We start from the raw sequence: 19,626 nt of genomic DNA, 5'->3' as shown, positions 1-19,626 counted from the left end.
CCTGTAGAAAAACGCTTTACCTCAGCACATTTGCCTAGCATTATAATTATTCAGGACATACCCAAGAGTTACTCCTAAACATACTGTGATTAGCCAGGCTTTTTCCATTAAATTTGCAAAACAATTCATCTAATTTTAAAAAGAAGCTTTTATTGCTAAATAAAACCTCTCCAAAGAAGTCATTGTCCGAAATGGTTTTGTACGGCTAGCTCATACACATTGTTTTCAAATTTGCATATATTTAGAAAACTTTAGTAACTCTGGTGGAATTTAGCATATACAAATAGGGTCTTTTTAAAAAACTGAAGAATACTTGATTTATAATATTAGTTTCAGGTTTATAGTTCGATATTTTTATGGATTATACTCCATGTAAAGTTACTATAAAATATTGGCTATATTCCCTGTGCTGTACAATATATCCTGAGAGCCTGTTTTATTCATAGTGGTTTACACCTCTGAATCCCCTACCCTTGTCTTGCCTCTCCCTGCTTCCCTCTTCCCTCTGGTAACCACTAGTTTGTTCTCTGTATCTGTGAGTCTGTTTCTGTTCTGTTGTATTTGTTGTTGCAAATAGCAGGCTCTCATCCTTTTTAACGGTTGAACAACATTCACTGTATCCACACACACTACATCATCTTTATCCACTCATTTGTTGATGACTCTTAGGCTGTTTCCATATCTTGGCTATGAACATTGAAGTGCATCTATCTTTTTGAACTGGTGTTTTCACTTTTTTTCCAGATAAATACCCAGGACTGAAGTTACTGGAACATATGGTAGTTCTATTTTTATTGTTTTGAGGAACCTCCATACTGCTTTCCATAGTGACTGTACCAATTTACATTCCCTCCAAAGTCTTACCAGAGTTCCCTTTTCTCCACATCCTTACCAACATTTATTATTTGTATTTTTTGTATTCCTGTTGTCAATGTGGTGTATCACATTGATTGATTTATGGATCTTGAGCCATCCTTCCATCCCTAGAATAAATCCTACTTTATGATGGTGTCTAATCTTTTTAATTTATTGTTGAATTCAGTTTGCTAATATTTTGTTGCGGACTTTTGTATCTATATTCATCTGAGATATTGGCTTATAATTTTCTTTTTTGTACTGTTTTTGCCTATTTTCAGTATCAAATTAATGCTGGCTTTGTGGAATGAATTTGGAAGTGTTCCCTCCTCTTTAATTTTTTTAGAATATTTTGAGAATATTCTATTCATATATATATATATATATATATATTCTATATTGGTAGAATTCCCCTGTGAAGCTGTCTAGTCCTGGATTTTTGTTTGCCAGGAGTTTTTTTAGTCTGTTCAGACTATTTGTTCCTGATTCAGTCTGGAAGATTGTATGTCTCTAGAAATTTATCCATTTCTTCTAGGTTGTCCAATTTATTGCTTTATGCTTTATAGCTGTTCATAATATTCTCTCATGTTTTTTAATCTCTGTTATATTGGTTATAATTTCTCTTCTTTCATTTCTTACTTTGTTAATTTGTGTCCTCTCTCTTTTTCTTGGTGAATCTGGCTAAACATTTATAAATTTTGTTTATCTTTCCAAGCAACAGCTCTTGGTTTTCTTGATCTTTTCTATATTTTTAGGTTCTATTTATTTCCTTTCCATCTTTATTATTTCCTTCTTTCGCTGACATTGGGCTCTGTTTGTTCTTTTTCTTTCAGGTTGTTTATTTGAGACTTTTCTTGTTTCTTGAGGCAGGCATGTGTTTCTATAAACTTCTCTCTTAGAACAGTTTTTGCTATATCCCATAGACTTTAGATAGTTTTTATTTTCACTGTCTCAAGGTATTTTCTGATTTCCTCTTTGATTTCCTGATTGAAATATTGGGGGTTTTTTAGTAGCATGTTTTTTAGTCTCCACCTGTTTGTGTTTTTTTCTCATTCTTATTCCTGTAAATGATACCTATAGTTTCATAACGCTGTAGTCAGAAAAAATGCTTGATATAATTTCTGTCCTCTTAAATTTGTTTAGACTTGTTTTGTGGCCTAACTACATCCTGAAGAACATTGCATGTACTCTTGAGGAGAACGTGTTCCTGTTTTTGGATGTAATGGCCTATGGATACATATTAAGCACAACTAGTACAAGGTGTCATTTAAGATCACTGATTTCTTAATGGTTTTCTCATGATCCTATCTGAATGACTGTCCGTAGAATCTAGGAATTTTTACTTTTAGAAGAGGGTTTTCCCCATAAAATCACATAGGCTCTGAACTTAAAAAACAAACAAAAAAAATCCACATTTCGTAGCCCTTCTGGTTGATGAATGTCACTATATGTATACCAGTGTAAGTCCAGATCACTATGATTGAGTGGGACTTGCTGTAATTAACATTTGCTGACAGGACCACCAACATGGATCAAGCATACCACACAGAGATCTCACCAATACCGTCCCATTCCATTTCCAAAGGTAGGCTCTGATGTACTGTAATCTAATAAGGCATCTTTCCCCTACAACCAAGCACAATCTCTTTTAAAGGATGGAAAATTCTTCTTTCTCTTAGATGCTTAGGAGTACACACTGTAGCACAGACAGTGAAACCAAGTATTTGAAAACCTACCCAATGGCTGTTGCTTAGAACAGTATTATTCTACTCCTTCATCACGTCACCTCCCACACACATGAAGGTGCATGCACACGCACATGCTCACATGTGCACACACACACGGTCTCTCTCTCTCTCTCATATTCCCAAACTAGTGGGCTGGCTTATTTCTGAGATATGACTAAACTGAAACATTCTTGCAGAGGGTAACTTTTCCTTTTCTTTTGTCTGAGAAAGAAATCAGAATCCAGAAGAATTCAGAAGAAAAAAGCAGCTGACTAAACGTGGAGTTGGAGCTAATGCATCTTATTATAAACCCTCAGTACTCTGGGAAAGTGTATAGGTTTCCATATGTTCTGATGTATTTGAGGTTCACGCTTCCCTTGTAGCTCAGACAGTAAAGAATCCGCCTGCAGTGCAGGAGACCCAGGTTCGATCCCTGGATTGGGAAAATCCCCTGGAGAAGGAAATGGCAACCCACTCCAGTATCCTTGCCTGGAAAATCTCATGGACAGAGGAGCCTGGTGGGCTGCAGTCCATGGGGTCGCAAAGAGTCGGGCACGACTGAGCCACTAACACTTAACAGTCTCAGGTGTTAGAAACTTCAATTGACTAGTTAAACTGTTATCATCACAAAAACTAATCAGTAATACTGGGACTTTTTAGATAACTTTCTGTTTTGCAATAATTTTAAACTTAACAGGAAAGTTACAACAATAATACAAGGAATTGTAGGAACACAACCAATGGTTTACTTTTTGTCCTATTTTCTCTTCCCCACAGCCCCACATCTCTGTCTCTCTCTTTAGACTATTTGCAACATTGTCTCTCTTTACCTCTTCACATTCAGTATATATTTTTTAAGTACAGAACATTTTTTAACATAAACCACAGCATTGATATAATTTTTGTGACGTGTTCTGGTTCCTTTTATTGGAGAGTGGTAAGGGGTCACAAAGAGTCGGACACGACTGAGAGACTGAACTGAACTGAAGGGGAACTAGTTGTGCTCACTGCTGCTGCGACTGCTAAGTCGCTTCAGTCGTGTCCAACTCTGTGCGACCCCATAGACGGAAGCCCACCAGGCTTCCCCGTCCCTGGGATTCTCCAGGCAAGAACAATGGAGTGGGTTGCCATTTCCTTGTCCAGTGCTCACTGCTACACGTGTGTTATTTCTTCTAGTCCTGTTCAGCAGACAAAGATAGGGAATACATGTCTTGTATATTTTTATATCCATTTACATATTTACCAAAAAATCATTGAATTTACACAGATCCTTCAGTTACAGTTCAGTATCAAGGTCTAGTCTCCTTTCTTTTTTAAAACAAATTTATAACTCTCTTCCCCAACAGTGAGAAACCTGCCTTCTGTTATCTTCATTTTTTTTTTTTTTTCATTTGCTCAAGCTCAGAACACAGAAAAGTTTGTTTTTTCATTAATTCATATCACTGCAACAATCCAAATCTACTTACTGGAACTGAATATTGATCTACAGTTATTTTAAGATAGATTTTATATATATTAAATGCACAAATCTAATGGGAACTAATTTAATGAATTTTGAGGAATGGACACATCTTTGTTAATCACACCCCATAATATAGATTTTTTTCAATCATCCCAGAAAGTTGTCCCCGTCAGTCAATAGTATCCCAAAAGACAGCCTTTTTCCAGTTTTATTTTTCACAGATTAGTTTTCTTGGCTAAGTTTTTAACGTAATTTTTATATCCAGAGGGTTTTTAAAGGAACTTCAAAAATATTTTAATGTCTTGTAGATGAATGTTGACCTATGACATATTAGTTTTTAGATAAATTATGTATATATTGCATCCTTGAATCCAAATAAAGTGCAGACTTTTACCATGGCCTCTGCTGATCATTTAGTCCCTCCAGTTCCCTGTACTTCAGCTACTCTGGACATCTTTCAGGTCCTCAAGCACAGTAAATTCTTTTCCACTTTAGCAACTATACACTTGTTGTTCATAAAGAAACATATTTTCCTTAATCTTCACCTATCTGGGGTTTTCTCATCACTTACTGCAAGAGACTGTCCCTGACTATTCTACCTAATATTGCCCACCACTTTCCCTGGGTCATTCTCTGTCACTTCCCTTGTTTTATTTCCTACACAGCTCTTATCACTCTCCTTGTCTATCTATTCTTTGTTATTTCCTCAGTACGTAGAATGATACCTGGTAAATGTGTGTGTGTCTGAATATGAAAGAGTGGGTTCAACAAATATTTATTGGATGAATGAAGGATGTAATAATTTGTTATTCTCTATGAAATACCTCCAATTAGTCCTGGAGAATTCTGAAGCACAAAATATTTTTCTTATACAAATTATTAATGAATATGTCAACATTTCTATTTTACACTTTGTACTCTGCTTAGTCTTCAAGTGAGCAAATGTACAATCTTACTGTACTATAACTACATATAAAAAGTATATATTCATTGATTTTTTTTGAGCAATTACTCAAAAAAATAGTCCCACTTTGAAATGATGGAAAGATTATAAAGTAACATTTTAGTTTAATAACGCATATGCCTAGTTAGAGCCATAAAAGAACACTGTCTCTTTCCAAAAAGGGTTTTAAATCTGGCCAAAGGTTGCTTCACTGGGAGGTTGTTCAGGGACTGCTTTGCATGGAAATGAAACTAAGGGTTTTGTCCCTGGTGTAACATAAGTAAGAAAGAATGTGCTATTAGGGACAGGATCTGTAGACTCCAGAATATACTCCTCTACTCCATGACAGAACACAGCTGTTCACACTTACAAGGACAGCTACAAGCACGCCTTTGAGTTTGGCTTTGTGTTTATCTACTTGTCACTTGATAGCTGTAGGATGGAAAGAATGATAGCACATAAATTGGATTGATTTTTGCTCATCACAGATTTTTAGTTCTGGGACCAAAATACTTAACTATTCATATAAAATGCCCAAAGCAGTTTCTGAATTTTCATTTGTTAACCTAAAAATTCCAGTAAAGACTTTGACAACTATTTGATAGATTTCTGGATGGACACTTGCTTTAAGAAATGCAAGAGTTGATTACATAGTTGATTGTTTTCTATAAGAATAGAGGCTGTCAGAAGAGGCAACATATATTTTGTTTGTGTGTTTGTTTCCAAGGAGCATAGCAGCCACTGATCATGAACCAACAGATGCCAGGAAATCCTTCCCTTGTTTTGATGAGCCCAACAAAAAGGCAACGTATACAATATCCATTGTCCACTCCAAAGAATATAAGGCGCTTTCGAATATGCCAGTGGAGGTGAGTATTTTAAATTCTTTTAAAATTAATGCAGATAGTTTGTTTATAATATCAGGTAAATTTCCTAATTTGTTATGAGAGAACCTACTGAATTCTAAAATAAATGTGCTCTAATAGCTTATTTAGAGGCTTGAAAATACATTTGGGCAACCTCTTGTCTTTGAGTACTGCTGCTGCTGCTAAGTCACTTCAGTCGTGTCTGACTCTGTGTGACCCCAGAGATGGTAGCCCACCAGGCTCCCCCATCCCTGGGATTCTCCAGACAATAACACTGGAGTGGGTTGCCATTTCCTTCTCCAATGCATGAAGGTGAAAAGTGAAAGTGAAGTCGCTCAGTCGTGTCCGACTCCTAGCGACCCCGTGGACTGCAGCCTACCAGGCTCCTCCATCCATGGGATCTTCCAGGCAAGAGTACTGGAGTGGGGTGCCAGTGCCTTCTCCGCTTTGAGTACTAGAAGTCTTTAATTCAAGATTTTACAATCTAGTCAAAATACCATGTTGGGTTTTCTAAGCAAGAATGGATACAGTAGACATATGTCAGCTAGGCTCTGCTTAAATGAAAGAATTGCCTGCTGCTGCTGCTGTTAAGTCGCTTCAGTCATGTCTGACTCTGTGCGATCCCATAGACTGCAGCCCACTAGGCTCCTCTGTCCCTGGGATTCTCCAGGCAAGAATACTGGAGTGGGTTGCCATTTCCTTCTCCAATAAGAATCCCCTAATCATGACAAATTAAAGGCAAATGAATGGAAATAAAGATTTTAAAATACTCAGGGGCCTAGTCATCTTGGTTTCTACAAAAAAAGTGAGTGAAGTGAAGTCGCTCAGTCCTGTCCGACTCTTCGAGATCCCATGGACTGTAGCCCACCAGGCTTCTACAAAAAAATCATCACTTAAATGTTGCAGTACAGCTACCAACTCCAGGGATCACCATGCCCATAGGTATTCTAGTGAACAAGAAGTACTCATTAAATGTAAAAAAAAAAAAAAAAAAAAAAACAGGCTACCATAAATTCTGTTTGTATAATTATTAACATGACTCTTCCCTCTGTTCCTGCTCCTCAACCCTATACTGGGTAACACAGTATCATTACCTCAAGGTTAAGGTTAATTATGCCTTATATCTTTGACATGTAAAAGGGTGAAGCTCATCCTTAGATATAATTGTCACCTACCCAATACCAAAATTGGAGAAGGAAATGGCAACCCACTCCAGTATTCTTGCCTGGAGAATCCCAGGGACCGGGGAGTCTGGTGGGCTGCTGTCTATGGGGTCGCACAGAGTCAGATATGACTAAAGCGACTTAGCAGCAGCAGCAGCACCCAATACCAGAAAAGCAGATACCTACCCGATACCAGAAAAGAACGTGGATCTTTCTGATCCACTATCTGAAATATGATCACTGAAATCATCCTCTTTAATTACAAATATTCCTCAAAAAAGCAAACAAAAGCTTTAAGGTTAAAAAGTAAATGTAAGCTTAAAAAGGTTAATGTAAGCTTATCAAATTTTCTTCTAGTGTCAGACTCTTAGGCAACTGGGGGTTTTGACTGGAGAAGAAAGAGGAAAAGATGAACTCAAAGGACACACTGATCCAGACGACTGGGTCAGAGTACAATGCAGTCAGGATTCTTGGCATGGAACAGATAAAGTGAGGGTGGGACGAGGAAGAAAGCAAACTTTTACCTTTTTGTCTTGCTGAGTACACACTTCTTCACCTTCACCTAGTTCCAGAAACTAGCCCTGGAGGAGGGTGAATAGCCTTAGGGGATCAGAATTGCTACTAGGTTTTTATCATAGAGTAACTGCTGGGGCTTCAACTCTTCTATACAAGCACTGCTGCTGCTGCTGCTAAGTCGCTTCAGTGGTGTCCAACTCTGTGAGATCCCATAGATGGCAGCCCACCAGGCTCCCCTATCCCTGGGATTCTCCAGGCAAGAACACTGGACTGGGTTGCGATTTCCTTCTCCAATGCATGAAAGTGAAAAGGGAAAGTGAAGTTGCTCAGTCGTGTCCGACTCTTAGCGACCCCATGGACTGCAGCCCACCAGGCTCCTCCGTCCATGGGATTTTCCAGGCAAGAGTACTGGAGTGGGGTGCCATTGCCTTCTCCACTCTACAAGCACATCAAGCTCTAATGCAGCCTCCCTCTCTTAATCCTTGTCTAAAGCTTCCCACTGTAGAGTGACTCACTGGGTGTCTGCAGGGCATGTGGAAGTGTTTACACAATGGGCAGCAGGAATTAGGCAAGTATTCATGGATGAAGTATTAGGACTGGTGATTGGCAGTGAGGAAGGCAAAGTGGCATGGACAGAAAAACAGACTGATGGAGTTGGTAGCTGCAGCAAGTAAAACAATCTTCTCTCTCCATGGTAACCAAGGCAGTGACTTTAGTGACCATACCTTAGGTCTCTGATGGAGACAACCAGAGATGGAAAAGACATCCTGACCTCCTGCTATGCCTGGCACAGCTATTGCCCTCTTGCATGTAGTCATATTAGCAAATACCTGCTTAGTTCTTCCTGTGTGCAAGACCTGTGTGCTGCTGCTGCTGCTAAGTCGCTTCAGTCATGTCCAACTCTGTGCGACCCCATAGATGACAGCCCACCAGGCTCCCTCATCCCTGGGATTCTCCAGGCAAGAACACTGGAGTGAGCACTAGCCTATTCTCCATTAAGGGGTCATAGTGCATGCTCAAATATTATGGTCAGGATTTTGTGTTTAATGCAGAAAGATAAACTCCTGTCTAGTTTATATCACAAAGTTGAATCTCTCCCTAAGAAAACCTCATACAGTATATAGCTCAATCACACTCTCACAGTACTAAAAATAAAATGAATTTTCCTCCAGTCTTTTCAACATCACCATTTAGGGGTAAAATTTCTTTCTACCATTAAGCTCTGACAAGCTTTTTTTTCCTCACTGGAAAGCCAGGTTTAGAGTAACTATTTGTTTGTCTTGTCCATGATTGATCGTTTTATAAATAAAAGATTATCTTTTGCTTTCAATAGAAAGAAGAGTCAGTGGATGATACATGGAGTCGGACAACTTTCCAGAAGTCTGTTCCCATGAGTACTTACCTGGTGTGCTTTGCAGTGCATCAGTTTGACTCTGTAACGAGAATATCAAACAGGGGGATACCTGTGAGTACCATTATATTTTTTAAAATTTACCACCTATGCATTTGTGATTGTTTACTTTTTTTTTAACAGTCTTTTTTAACCCCACACTAGAAAAGCCCATTAGTCACTAAGGTCTGTGAGTCTGATGAAACACTGAACAATATAGAAAAATGTAAGCTGAGAGGACCCAGGTGAAAAATAAACAAAATAGCCACAGGAATGAATGACCTTGAATTATTTCAGGAGAAAATTCACTATAAATCCAAAGCTAGTTTCTAAGGATATCAGCACAAAGGTATTAAATATTTGAGCATGCTCAGTTCAGTAAAATGATTGGGTTTCTGTGTTTGGGTGGCGTCCAAGATGGAGGCCAGAGGGAAAGGAGGAGATCAGAGGTAGATGAATATCCTTCAAGTAGCTAAGCACTGAGACGTTTGTGGTGCCATCCCAATATGTAATTCAACATAAGACAGCAGCGAGGTCTCAAAAAGCATCTTCTTAAAAATGTAAGAAAATACAAATAAGCTTTTTTTAAAAAAAAATCAATATGATGAACTTAATAATTTTCTCTTGAAAAATTAAATACTAAATACTTTTACCTAATTATTACCTAATTATTTTTCTCTTTTGGGAGGCCCCCATTCTGCTCATGGCCTAAACTTGCTATCTAATGGTTAGTCTGCCTCTGTGCTATATATTATACATATGAAACATTTTATTCTGTGTAATATAATTTTATAAGGAAGAAACCATCACTCCCACTTTACAATTGAGAAAACTGAAATAATGAGTTTAAGTAATTTGCTCAAAATCACACAACCAGCAAGTGTGGAGACTCAAATTCCAAATTCTTTTCAAACAGTGTACTCTGCTGTAAACCTTCTGAAATACGATATCCTGAAAAATACCTTTACCTCTTCACCAGTCACCGGAGGGAAGAGGTACTTCTTCCATCCTATCTATAGAAGACAGGTAGCCAGAGTTTTCCCTCCTGCAAAAACCTGTGGGACTCTTTTCTTCAAAATTGAACAGAACCTTGCAGGAGAACTTAAAGGCATCTAGTGTGAATGTCAATCCAAGGTAAATTCTGCTTCTTTGGCATTTGACTGGCTCCCTACCCATTCACTCTAGATTGAAATCTAGCACTTAACACCCAAGCACAAATGCTCCAGTACAATTTCCCACTACAGAGAATTACAAGAAAACCACACCACTTTTATCTACTTAAAAGTAACATCAGTGGGAACCCACACTATTCTCACAGTACTACATTCTTATAGCTAAACAGACAACCTAAGACAAACAACATATGAGGAAAACAAGCAACATAAAAGAGAAAAATCCAAGACAAATAAACAGCCAAGCACAGTGTGAATAAATAGTAATAGTTAGAAACCAAAAAAACCATAAAGATTAAACATTCTCACACACCCAACCTTTAATTATTACCCTCAGAGATTCAAGAAGATATGACCACCATAAAATAAAAACAGAAAACTATGAGAAAACAATCAGAAATAGTAGTCAGAGTTTAAGAACATAACTTTCAAAGCATGACATGGCTCTAACCCCCAGGAGCTCATTGTGAATTCCTTCCAAACCCCAGAGCCCAATAGGCCGATAGGTTTAGTTCCTGCCAACTGCTCTGTATTTTTATCCACTCCACGGAGATGCTTATGTTGTTTTAAGCCCCGATATGTCTTGTGGGCTTTCCACTTTTATTTTGCAACTATCATTTCTGTTTGGTAGGAGCAGTGTTGTTCCTGTTTAGTTGCTAAGTCCCGTCTGACTCTTTCCGACCCCAGGGACTGTAGCCCACCAGGCTCCTCTGTCCATGGGATTCTCCAGGCAAGAATACTGGAGTGGGTTACCACTTCTTCTTCCAGGGGATTTTCCCGACCCAGGGATTGAACCCACGTCCCCAGCATTGGCAGGTGGATTCTTTACTGCTGGGCCACCAGGGAAGTCTGTCAGGAGAAGGAGGGGTATATTAAAGCATTAATATGCTGTATGCTCTAGAACCAAAGTCTCCATATTACTGGTCCCCCTAACAAATGAAGTTGGTTTTTGTGTAATACAACATTTTTAGTAGAAATTTCATAAATCAGAAAACCGTTCTTATCCACTCCACTTCTGACAGTATTATTCTGGTAACATGTATCACCTGTTTTCACAGTCAGGTTACACTGTGCAATCCAAGACTCTATAATACCCTGACTGAAGTCACCATTCTGGCAAGAACTACTTTACATCAATAAAAACCAAATCGAAGCCTATGTTCTTCTTAATTGCTTACCTGTAATGGCAGATATTAGTACCTGAGCCACTCACTATGTTTAAAATGTCCTTGTTGCTCATGAAGATTAGCGATCCAATCCTAAAAAATTGTTAGGGAAAAAGGTAACCAAGTTTGGAATGTAGTTCAAAAGACTTAACTCTGCATATTTCCTTTTGTCACTGTCAGTTGCATTACACTTTTATTGAGGTATAGTTGGTTTATAATACCATATAAAGTTCAGATGTACAACATAGCAACTCATAATTTTAAAGGTTATACTCTGTGGTTATTATAAAATATTGGCTATATTCCTGGGGTTTGTACAATATTTATTTTATATATAGTTGTTTGTACCATTTAATCCCCTACCTATATTTTGCCCCTCCCTCTTTCTCTCTCCCCACTGGTAACCACTAATTTGTTTTCTATATCTGTGAGTCTGTTTCTTTTCTCTTATATTCACATTTGTTTCATTTTTCAGATTCCACATGTAAGTGATATCAGATAGTATTTGTCTCCCTCTGTCTGACTCATTTCACTAAGCATAATACCCTCCAATCCATCCATGTTGTTGCAAATGTCAAAATTTCTTTCCTTTTCGGCTGAGTAGTATTTCATTGTATATAGATATAGATACAGATACAGATATCGGAGAAGGTGATGGCACCCCACTCCAGTACTCTTGCCTGGCAAATCCCATGGATGGAGGAGCCTGGTAGGCTACCGTCCATGGGGTCGCAAAGAGTCGGACACAACTGAGCGACTTCACTTTTACATACACCACACATTCTCCATTCATCTGTTGCTGGCCACTTAGTTTGCTTCCATATCTTGGCTATTGTAAATAAGCTACTATGAAAACTGTGGTGCGTATGTATTTTTGAATCAATGCTTTTGTCTTCTTTGACTGCATGCCCAGCAGTGTAATGGCTGGCCATATGGTGACCCTATCTTTAGTTTTTTGAGGAACCTCCACACTGTTTTTCACAGTGGCTGCTCCAACTTACATTCCCACCAACAGTGAACAACGCTTCTCTTTTCTCCATGTTCTCAAAAATATTTGCTATTTGTGGTACATTTTCAGAATGAGTTTGATTATTACAACATTTTTATTTCAATGTTTTTTTTTTTTTTTTTTTTATTTCTTTCCTGGAAGGACTATTCTAAATTAAGGGCTATCAATCTTCCCTGAAAGAATGCATTTAATTCAGGAAGCCACAGAAGATTGCTAATGATTCTTATTCTTAAATTTACAAAAATAATATGAACAAAGAAGTATATAAGATTCTGTGAAGTTAGATTTTTTAACGTTATTTGTTTGGAAAAAAACTCTACTGCAGTCATGATAATCACCACGCATCAAACTACTCAAATTTTGACTTGAATGAGAAGTGAGCTGCCAGTAAGTGTTCCGTGTAACCTAAGTGATGATGCTGGGCTGTTTCTCAAACAGTACCTCATGACTGCTGAGCTCTGGGACTCAACAATCTGAATACACGTTGAAACTGCAAAGCCATAGCAAAAATATAGTCCTAAGTCACCCAGACTTCAAGCCAAGGTTTTCCATATTTATAATAATTTATCGATGGATAAGGGACAATCTAAAATTTAGGAAGAATTTGTCACATTCCTGTGATAAAACAGGATCACAACCAAAACTTGAAAAGAACCAAAATATCACAATTCCTTTCTACTAAGTATTCCTCCTCCCCAAATTTCTATCTACTGCTGGAAGAATATTTAGAAGGACATGCTTCCCGGGTGGTGCTAGTGGTAAAGAACCCACCTGCCAATGCAGGTGACTAAGAGACATGGCTTAGATCCCTGGGTTGGGAAGATCCCCTGGAGAATGGCATGGCAACCAACCCACTCCAGTATTCTTGCCTGGAAAATCCCATGGACAGAGGAACCTGGCAGGCTACAGTCCACAGGGTCACAAAGAGCTGGACATGACTGAAGCAAATTAGCACACATGCAAAGTTATAAAATTAAACACATTGATGGCATCCAGTAATACTAACTTAAACATGCATTTACAGAATTAAAAACAATACCAAATTCTTTTCTCTTTCTTATCCTGGCTACATCAGCATTGATAATAAAACTGAGGTTCCCCCACATTTTGTCAGTCTTTATTGAGCACCTACTATGTGCACAAATAGTATGCTAGGTCCTAAAGGGAGTGAACTATGCTAAGACATCTGTGCCTCAATGGACATGTGAAACATAGGTGGTCACCACTGTCCACCATCACCCAACTGCGTTTTAAGGTCTTTGATCACACCATCCCTTTGGTGCCAAAGATCTCACCTTCTAAAACAGAAAACACAGAAACAGGGGGCTCTGCAAGAGTCATGGGCCACATAAAGGAGTGTGTCTATTTGGGACAATTCAGATAAGATGGAAAAACCTCAAGAGATGAACAGGCGCTAAGTCTGACGGATGATTGGCAGTGGAAAGGCAGGCTGTTGTCAATGGGTAGAGTGACCAAATATTTTATTATTTATAGAATATAAATAATAGAGGTGTTATTAATTATGCTGGGGTAAGAGGTGTAAATAGATAAACAACAGACTTAGAATCCCGGGACATTTCTGGGCAAACTTGGATATTGGGTCACCTCTGTCCAGAGAAGACACTCAGCAGACAAGGACAACAAAAACACGGTCCCAGGCCCAGCAGCCTGCAGGGCTCACGCGTGGCGGTGGGGACCCGGCAGGCACTGGCTGGACTTCTGACTAGGTGGCAGTGGCTAGTAGCATCTGTTCAGTTTGATTCCTCTTTGTTCACATGGTCTTTCCAAGTTCGGTGCCTTTATCTCAGACTCTAAGACACCCTTCCAGAGTCTTGCCCCTTCAACCTTACTACCCCTCTCCTGGGGTGCTCATTTATTGACACACAGCCCTCTGGACTTGCCTCCACTCTCCTTCCGATCTATTGTTAAAGCATAAACTCTGTGGTTTACTTTTTTTCTTGCCTTCTGTTTTTATTGCTAAAGCCTTTTCCAACCAGGCTCTTGCAAATCAAAAGGTTTTGGCTTTCAGATTTATTTGTGTGGGTGTGAAAAGCCTATTCTGGACTTCAAAAACTTAACATTTTATTTTTTCCCTCTTCATTCTTGTAGTATTCCTAATGGTAATGTGGGTACCACAGTGTGGATATCCCACATACAAGGAAGTACGGACAAGGAAAATTACAGGGGATAATCATTCAATGTATTATCTCTGATGATACTAATGTTCTTGATGGAACACATAAAAACTATTACATGTCAAGTATTGCTTATGCAGTAGCTTATTTAACGCTCATATCAACTATTAGTTACGTACTGTTGTTGTCTCTATTTTGTAACTCGGGAAAGTCAGGCGTCATTCTTAGGAGTAGAGAAAAGAAGCAGTACAATATAGTAAAAAACAAACTTTGTGCTGAAGTTTAGTGGCCGTTTTGTCATAATTTTTCTTGTGTATACATTTTCCTCATACATACAACTGGAAGTTTACTTTCAAAACTCTTCAAACTCTAAAATTTGAGATAGACGTTTACAATCCTTATCTAAAATCTTTGTGATTAGTTGTATGTTGGAATTCAGAAATTTTCAGATTTGTGAAATTTTCAGAAATATGTACACATATTGAGTATTATTGAGTAACTGCAGTGGGATCTTGGGGCAGCTCCTTATAATCAAATAGTAGTATTTCTACAGCAATACTTTTGTAGTAAAATAAGTTATTTTTAAAAAATTTCTCTCAGTTCAGGTCAGATGATACCACCAAATTAATTTGCTGAGAACATATTAAAAAAAAAACTTTGGATTTTCAAAACTCGTTGGATTCTGTAATCATGCAAACTGGGCTAATGAAAGCATTGGAGTAAAGATATCATTACTGATGCGAAATACTATACTTATTATTATTATTATTAATAGTGCCAGATTAATAGGATTGATGTGCATGGTAAGTGTCACATTACCTGGAAATTTTTAAGTACTCAGTAAGACTAATAATTAACCATAATGATTACACATAAAAGAAGTAAAAAAAAGTAAAAAAAAATTAAAAAAAAAAAAGAAGTAACGGCAACCAATTAGAATAAATTCTTGTGGACTCAAAGTCCATCTCTCAAATTCCTGTCGTGTCGTGAAGTCGGTCAGTTGTGTCCGACTCTTTGCAACCCCATGGACTGTAGCCCACCAGGCTCCTCCCTCCATGGGATTCTCCAGGCAAGAGTACTGGAGTGGGTTGCCATTTCCTTCTCCAGGGAATCTTCCCAACCCAGGGATTGAACCCAGGCCTCCTGCATTCCAGGCAGACACTTTAACCTCTGAGCCACCAGGGAAGCCCCCTCTAAAAGCCTTCTTGGGTAGGCTTCCCATGTGATAAGAGAAAAGCAACAAGAACAACACTGATAAAACAGATGAAGCACACCTCCCAAAAGAATAATCAACTGCATCCAGGCTTCAGGAAGCATAGATTTTACATCTGATGCTAGCTCAATAGATTCAGCGCTTTGAGTTATGCCTAATAGTATCCAACAGGTCTTCCCTGTAGATCAAATGGTAAAGAATCTGCCTGCAATGCAGGAGATCCAGGTTTGATCCCTGGGTTGGGAAGATCCCTGGAGAAGGAAATGGCAACCCACTCCAGTATTTTTGCCTGGGAAATCCCATGGACAGAGGAGCCTGGTGGGCTACAGTCCATGGGGTTACAAAGAATCGGACACGACTGAGCGATTAACACTACTACACCAATAGTATCCAATGGTGGTATATCTCAGTAATTTAGTCCACTTAGAGGATTTAGTATCTAAAAACTAAATATATGCATTCAAGTTAGGTAGGTTCTTGAAGACTTACAAACTTCATAGATAGTTATAGTTACTAAGCTAATATAAAACCTTTATATTTAGCCTTTAATAAAATCTTTAAATAATAAAGGCATTGTGACTTTTTAGAAGTTAAGAAGAAAGAATATACATGCATATCTCCTTCCTCACCCATGCTATTTCAATATGGCTAGTCACATGCTTAAAAAAAATCCTCTCAGTGAAGCAAGCATGTAAACTTAGAACAATAGTTTATTACAAAGCAATGACAATTCGGGAGTAACTGACTGAACTTTGTCATGACAGAAGTGCTGAGGCTTAGCAGATGGTGGAGGGGAGTTAGCTACTCCTACCAAAGCCTGCAGAAAGGACTCTTTAAAATAAAAATATGTTTGTGATATACAGCAGATAGGACACACAGATATGCTCTGGCTAATACTCTTACAAGGTTAATGTCTTTATATTCTGTGATTGCTTATCTCAGTTGATCAAATTGCTTATCTCAGTTGATCAAAGTTGATCAAATATGACCATATCTCTGTGGTCACAAAAGATGACGCATCAAAATAAAGGTCATCAATCACGGGTGATCTGCAGACTGGCAAGACTGTAAAGACAGAATATACTTCTCTGTGATACTGAGTTTCTCAGAAACAAAAGAAGGTGTTACTTTTATTTTTATTGGATTTACATGAACACAACTCTATTAAAGGACACTGCATTCCTGTTGCTGCTGACAAGAGAAATATGGAGAGGAAGGAAAACCTGATTACATTGTCTCAGAAGGCTTCTTTTTTTTTTTATAATTACGTTTAATTTTTTCTTAAAATATATATTTACTAAATTAAGCATATTTCATATCATTTTATTTCAATTCTTCATACTTTGAATAATGGAATCTTGTTATTTGATCATTTAAATTAAGAACCATATATATGAAACAGGTTTTGGTGTCTGCCATCTTTCAAACTACTATTGTCCCAGAGTCAAAGTATTTTTGAATGTCCAGAAAAAGTAATTTCAACCTTTCTGAAGTGTTCAGGAACAGCCTAGGACTTTGCAGTCATTTTTGAAGGCTGGAAATCTCCTGCTTCAAATTTTTCTTTGAATTTTAAGTAGTCTCTTCTTTTATCAAAATATTTTATCCACTGTTGGGGACAACTTGATTCAAATGAGCTTCTTAACTTCTTGCACTTAGAAGCATCCTCTGTGTTCTCATCTAAACACTTCCAGTACTCATCGCGGGCTCCACAACAAGCCTGCCTTTCTTTCATAGATGGGGCTGCCATTCCTAACGGGCTCAAGCTAGTGAATTCGCTGGCCTTGGAATGACCCTTACGGGCTACCGTTCTGTTCCAGGAGGGTCTCAGAAGCCTTCTGATTGAAGACAGTCAATTTACCAGCATGGGCAGTAGGAACATACTGGCAGAAAAACCACAGAGCCTTTCTCCTCCCTACTGCTCCACCTAACGGGGAGACCTGCCTATTATCTCCTCTTCCTCTTTTTCAACCCTCTTTCACTCTCCAAATATTATGGGAACATAAATGTCCAGAGTGTGTAGATGACAGCAGAGTGAGTCAAGAGAAACTACCATTTCTGAAATTTTTTAACAGAAGAGAACAGAAAGTCTGAGGAAGTCCTGACGTACTAATCAGTTCACCGGTGAAGGATTCTGAGAATCTCAGTTTATGACATGGTCATGCTATATGAACATGATGGTTTTGATTTCATAGGGGGCAATTACCTTCGCTTTGTTCAGTGACCACCAACGGGATCCTCGGTTTTACTTAACATTTTGGAAAACGCGTGCCGTTGTTCACAAAGAGAACAGGAGGGCAGTGGCAGTAAGGAAATGTACCACCTCTTCTGGAAAACAAAAACTTAAAAATAAATAAAAATGAAATTTAAAAGAAAGGATGATAAATGAGTGAACTTTGTAGGCTTTGGAGATGAAGATGAATACAACTTTATGCAAATAAAGCAAGCATGTTAATCACCCAGTATCTGGGAGAACACTAACCACTGGTAATTTAAGATGATTTTAGAAACTCACCCCTTAAATTATTGGATCTTTCTAATTGTTCACTTCTAAGAAAAGACGGCTAAAGGGGTGAGCCTAAAAGAAGAGCAAAACTAACAATGCATTTGAAATAATAAAAAAGGAAAAGAGTAGGCATAATTTTTCATTTTTCCTTATTAAAGAGTGATGAGGCCCCAGTTCTAGTTAGGTAGACAGGCTTAAACTTACCAGATGACTGCATCTTTTGCTTTATTTGAGGTTTTAGAATCAGGCCTCAAGTTCAACAAATACAGTTCATTTGAATTCCTCACAAACTTTGTTAAAAAGACTGCTTTCTTAGAGCAGTTTTAGGTTTACAACTAAATGAAGAGGAAGGTACAAAGATTTTATATAACCTCCCCCGCCACCAGCTCCCACACATGCATACCCTTCCTCATTATTAATACGCCTCCTCCAAACACTACATTTGCTACCAAGGATGAAGCTATATCGAACCATCATAATACCCAAAGTCCATAGTTTACCTTACGGGTCATTCTTGGTGTTGTATATTCTATGTATTTGGACAAATGTATAATAACAAATATCCAACATTACTGTATCATGCAGAGTATTTTCACTGCTTTAAAAATTTGTGCTCTACCTATTCATCTCTCCACCCTTCACCCCTCAGCCTGCCCACCACTGATCTCTTTACTGTCTCCATAGCTTTGACTCTTCCAAAATGTCATATAGTTGGAATCATACAGTATGTAGCCCTTTCAGATTGGTTTCTTTCATTTAGAAATATGCATTTAAGGTTCCTCACTGTTTTTCTGTGACGGTTTCATAGTTAGTTTCTTTTTAGCACTGTATAATATTCCATTGTTCACAGTTTATGTGGTATGTGAGAGACATCTTGGGTGCTTCCAAGTTTTGGCAATTATGACTAATGCTGATATAAACATTTTTGTGCAAGGTATGTTTTAACTCCTTTGGGTAAACACAAAGGAGCACAATTGTTGGGCCATATGGTAAAAGTATGTTTAATTTTATAAGAAACTGCCAAAACTGTCTTCCAAAGCGGCTGTACTATTTTGCATTCTCACCAGCAACGTACAGGAGTTCCTATTCTTCCACATCCGCATCAGTATTTGGTGCTGTCGGTGTTTTGAATTTTGGCTTTTTAGTAAGTTTGTAGTGGTATCTCATTGTTATTTTAATTTGCATCTCCTTGATGAATATGATATGAATCAGCTTTTCACATACTTACTTGCCATATGTATGTCTTCCCTGACGAGGTGTCCATTAAGGCCTTTGACCCATTTTTTAAAATCAGGTTGTTTGCTTTCTTCTTGTTGAGCTTTAAGAGTTCTTTGTATATTTTGGATAATAATTAATTATCAGGTGGACCTTTCATAAATATTTCCTCCCGGTCGATGCCTTGTCTTCTCATTCTCTTGACACTGCCTTTCACAGAGCAAAACTTTTAACGAAGCCTAGCTGATCAGTTTTCCTTTCATAGATGATGCCTTTGCTGTTGAAGCTAAG

At 38.2% G+C, this 19,626-nt stretch overlaps 2 protein-coding genes, 1 long non-coding RNA gene and 1 other non-coding gene across 4 annotated transcripts in view; 1 reads left to right on the top strand and 3 right to left on the bottom strand.

Moving 5' to 3' along the window:
* Positions 1-19,626, top strand: part of ENPEP (glutamyl aminopeptidase) — a 79,245-nt gene that overhangs the window by 7,144 nt on the left and 52,475 nt on the right. The window contains 2 exon segments of the mRNA NM_001038027.1: positions 5,715-5,856; positions 8,866-8,997. Coding sequence (NP_001033116.1) covers positions 5,715-5,856; positions 8,866-8,997 — 274 coding nt within the window.
* Positions 1-19,626, bottom strand: part of LOC101902994 (uncharacterized) — a 49,612-nt gene that overhangs the window by 18,925 nt on the left and 11,061 nt on the right. Inside the window, exons 3-5 of the long non-coding RNA XR_009494821.1 lie at positions 17,821-17,942; positions 11,273-11,353; positions 8,935-10,943 (exon numbers count right to left, since the gene is read on the bottom strand). This is a non-coding gene — a long non-coding RNA (uncharacterized lncRNA). The remainder of the gene's footprint in view (positions 1-8,934; positions 10,944-11,272; positions 11,354-17,820; positions 17,943-19,626) is intronic.
* On the bottom strand, positions 15,518-15,589 carry TRNAS-GGA (transfer RNA serine (anticodon GGA)). The gene has a single exon. It is a non-coding gene; the product is annotated as a tRNA-Ser (tRNA).
* LOC104972669 (cytochrome c oxidase assembly factor 6 homolog) lies at positions 16,664-17,464 on the bottom strand. Its single transcript, XM_059887706.1, has one exon. The coding sequence runs from the start codon at positions 17,362-17,364 to the stop codon at positions 17,125-17,127; it is 240 nt and encodes a 79-aa protein (XP_059743689.1). The 5' UTR covers positions 17,365-17,464; the 3' UTR covers positions 16,664-17,124.

Source organism: Bos taurus, chromosome 6, assembly GCF_002263795.3.
Source record: "Bos taurus isolate L1 Dominette 01449 registration number 42190680 breed Hereford chromosome 6, ARS-UCD2.0, whole genome shotgun sequence".
NCBI lineage: Eukaryota > Metazoa > Chordata > Mammalia > Artiodactyla > Bovidae > Bos > Bos taurus.
Note: the sequence above shows the minus strand (reverse complement) of the source record. Positions and strands in the feature narration are given on the sequence as shown.

Excerpts from the sequence above, each read along its gene's own strand:
- LOC104972669 (XM_059887706.1), bottom strand. The coding sequence starts at position 17,364 with ATGGCAGCCCCATCTATGAAAGAAAGGCAGGCTTGTTGTGGAGCCCGC.